Genomic DNA, 2,518 nt, shown 5'->3' on the forward strand with positions numbered 1-2,518 from the left:
GCCAAAAATGAAGAATCAGCTCTAACTTTTGAGATATAAACTAAACTTTGGAGTTCCCTGACTGTCATAAGTCTTGACTCTAGGAGAGAAAGAGACCCCAAAGTATAGATTACCACTAGGAAGGTATTCCCATCAAGCTGAAAGAATCAGAGATGCCAAAGCTGACTTCAAGCCAAAAAGACAGCTATTATTCTGCCTCAATTATAGTTTGAGGGTCAAGCAGGAAGACTTTTTTTCTGTTGTGAATAAGGCCAGGAAGAGGCCCAGTGGTGAGCAACTCCATCTGAAATAAAATCAGATATGAGGAAGCTTCCAGAGACACCAAAGATTCAAGAAACACAGACCTGGATAAAATTTTCAAAAAAAATTTCATATTCTGGAGTCATATAATCTTGCCCATATTTCTGACTTGCCCTGCCTGTATATATGTAGTGATTTGAAGTTTAAAGCACCAATGGAAAGAGTTTTGAGTGATTTGTTTTTTGACAGGAGGGAGAAGGAAACTTCAAATCTTCATCATCACACTCTACACTGAAGACTAAGGCAGAAGAACCTCAAGCAATGTGCTGTGTGGTTGTGGCTCCTGAAGCACAAGAGAGCAGATGGCCTTGCTAGGACTAATAGAGGAAACACAATGAGAAACTGGAAGTTCTGATGAAAGATTCACACTTGAGAGAATGAAAATCTCATAAAGTTTTCCCTGCCCTTCCCTAATTTAACCTCATCCTAGACAGACCTCAGTCAATGACCTGATATTAATCCCGAGTGAGAAGGGGACAACAGAGGATGAGATGGCTGGATGGCATCACTGACTCGATGGATGTGAGTCTCAGTGAACTCCGGGAGTTGGTGAGGGACAGGGAGGCCTGGCATGCTGCGATTCATGAGATCGCAAAGAGTTGGACACGACTGAGCAACTGATCTGATCTGATCTGAGTATCTAAATAAAATCATCGACCTTGCCAACAACTGAACAATCATGGTGATTGATATGCATCCTAAGCTGGGACAATAGTTGGTTCATTTCTCTTTCTGCAGCTGTAGGAGAATGCAGGATTTCCTCTGGGAGAACCAGAGCTCCGTGTCTGAGTTCATCCTTCTGGGCTTCTCCAAGGATTCCCAAATTAATACAATCCTCTTCAACATCTTCCTCTTCCTCTATGTCTCTACTCTTGTGGGCAATGGGCTCATTGTCACCTTAATCCACCTGGACTCCCGCCTCCATACACCCATGTATTTTTTCCTCAGTGTCCTCTCCATGCTGGATATGAGCTATGTCACCACCACTGTGCCCCAGATGTTGGTTCATCTGGTCTGTCAGAAGAAAACTATCTCTTATGTTGGGTGTGTGGCCCAGATGTACATCTTTCTGGTGTTGGGCATCACTGAGGGCTGGCTGTTCTCTGTCATGGCCTATGATAGATATGTGGCCATCTGCTACCCACTCAGGTACAAGGTTATCATGAGCCCATGGCTGTGTGGGGCAATGGTGGTCTTTTGTGGACTGTGGGGGGTGAGCTGCTCTCTAGTTTACACGGTCTTCACTATGCGCCTGCCCTACTGTGGCCCCAATGAGATCAACCACTTCTTCTGTGAGGTTCCTGCTATTCTGAAGCTGGCCTGTGCAGATACATCCCTCAATGACCAAGTAGATTTCATCCTAGGTTTCATCCTTCTTCTGGTACCCCTTTCCTTCATTCTGGCTTCTTACATCCGCATCTTTGCCACCATATTGAGAGTTCGCTCGGCCCAAGGTTGGCTCAAGGCCTTCTCCACCTGTGCCTCCCACATCACTGTGGTCACCGTGTTCTGTGGACCTGCCATGTTTATGTACATGAACCCTGGGGCCAATGCCTCCCCAGAGCGGGACAAGAAACTTGCCCTGTTCTACAACGTCATCTCTGCCTTTCTCAACCCCATTATCTATAGCCTCAGAAACAAAGATGTAAAGAGAGCTTTCCTCAAGCTAACAGGCTGGGGCAGGACCACTGAATGAGGTCACTGGAACACAGAAGGCTACGACCAGACCTGAAACCATAGGTTCTGTGGTCCTTCTACCCCATTCCCTACCATAACCCTATAGATAGGCAAGAATCACTGACTGTTAGGGGAGATGATATGGAAAGTAAGTACCTGGGTGGGACGTGATGACTCCAGTGGGCTCTCTTCAAACATCAAGAGACTAAACTATGGACATCTTGCCGAGGAAAGATCCATGTCTAATTCTTTCCTGTTTCCCCAGGGCCCAGCAAAGAGCCTGACAAATCAAAGCATTTACTCAAAGCAAATGTTGAGTCACTGAATTCATGAGGATTGGACCTATTAAATCAACTCTAGGTAGATGGGACAAGATGGGTCATAGGACCCAGATTAGTGAACTTTATTTTATCTCAATAAAGAGCATCAACAGATCTAAAGAAACATAGTTTCGGGGTAAAGGAAAGGTGACCTTTAGAATGGGATTCAAGGGTTGGTGATTGTCCATCCAGTATTTCCATGATGTGCCCCTGCTATGGTG

General features: G+C 45.3%; 1 protein-coding gene across 1 annotated transcript; it reads left to right on the forward strand.

The window, feature by feature from the left end:
- The first annotated feature begins 1,009 nt into the window (after positions 1-1,009).
- On the forward strand, positions 1,010-2,053 carry LOC109556894 (putative olfactory receptor 2B3). Its single transcript, XM_070786715.1, has one exon. It carries the CDS (start codon positions 1,049-1,051, stop codon positions 1,994-1,996), a length of 948 nt encoding a protein of 315 aa, XP_070642816.1. The 5' UTR covers positions 1,010-1,048; the 3' UTR covers positions 1,997-2,053.
- Positions 2,054-2,518: the final 465 nt, after the last annotated feature.

The sequence above is a fragment of the Bos indicus genome, chromosome 3, assembly GCF_029378745.1.
Source record: "Bos indicus isolate NIAB-ARS_2022 breed Sahiwal x Tharparkar chromosome 3, NIAB-ARS_B.indTharparkar_mat_pri_1.0, whole genome shotgun sequence".
In the NCBI taxonomy this organism is placed as follows: Eukaryota; Metazoa; Chordata; class Mammalia; order Artiodactyla; family Bovidae; genus Bos; species Bos indicus.

Bases quoted from the DNA above. Each gene is read 5' to 3' on its own strand.
- LOC109556894 (XM_070786715.1), top strand. From the start codon at position 1,049: ATGCAGGATTTCCTCTGGGAGAACCAGAGCTCCGTGTCTGAGTTCATC.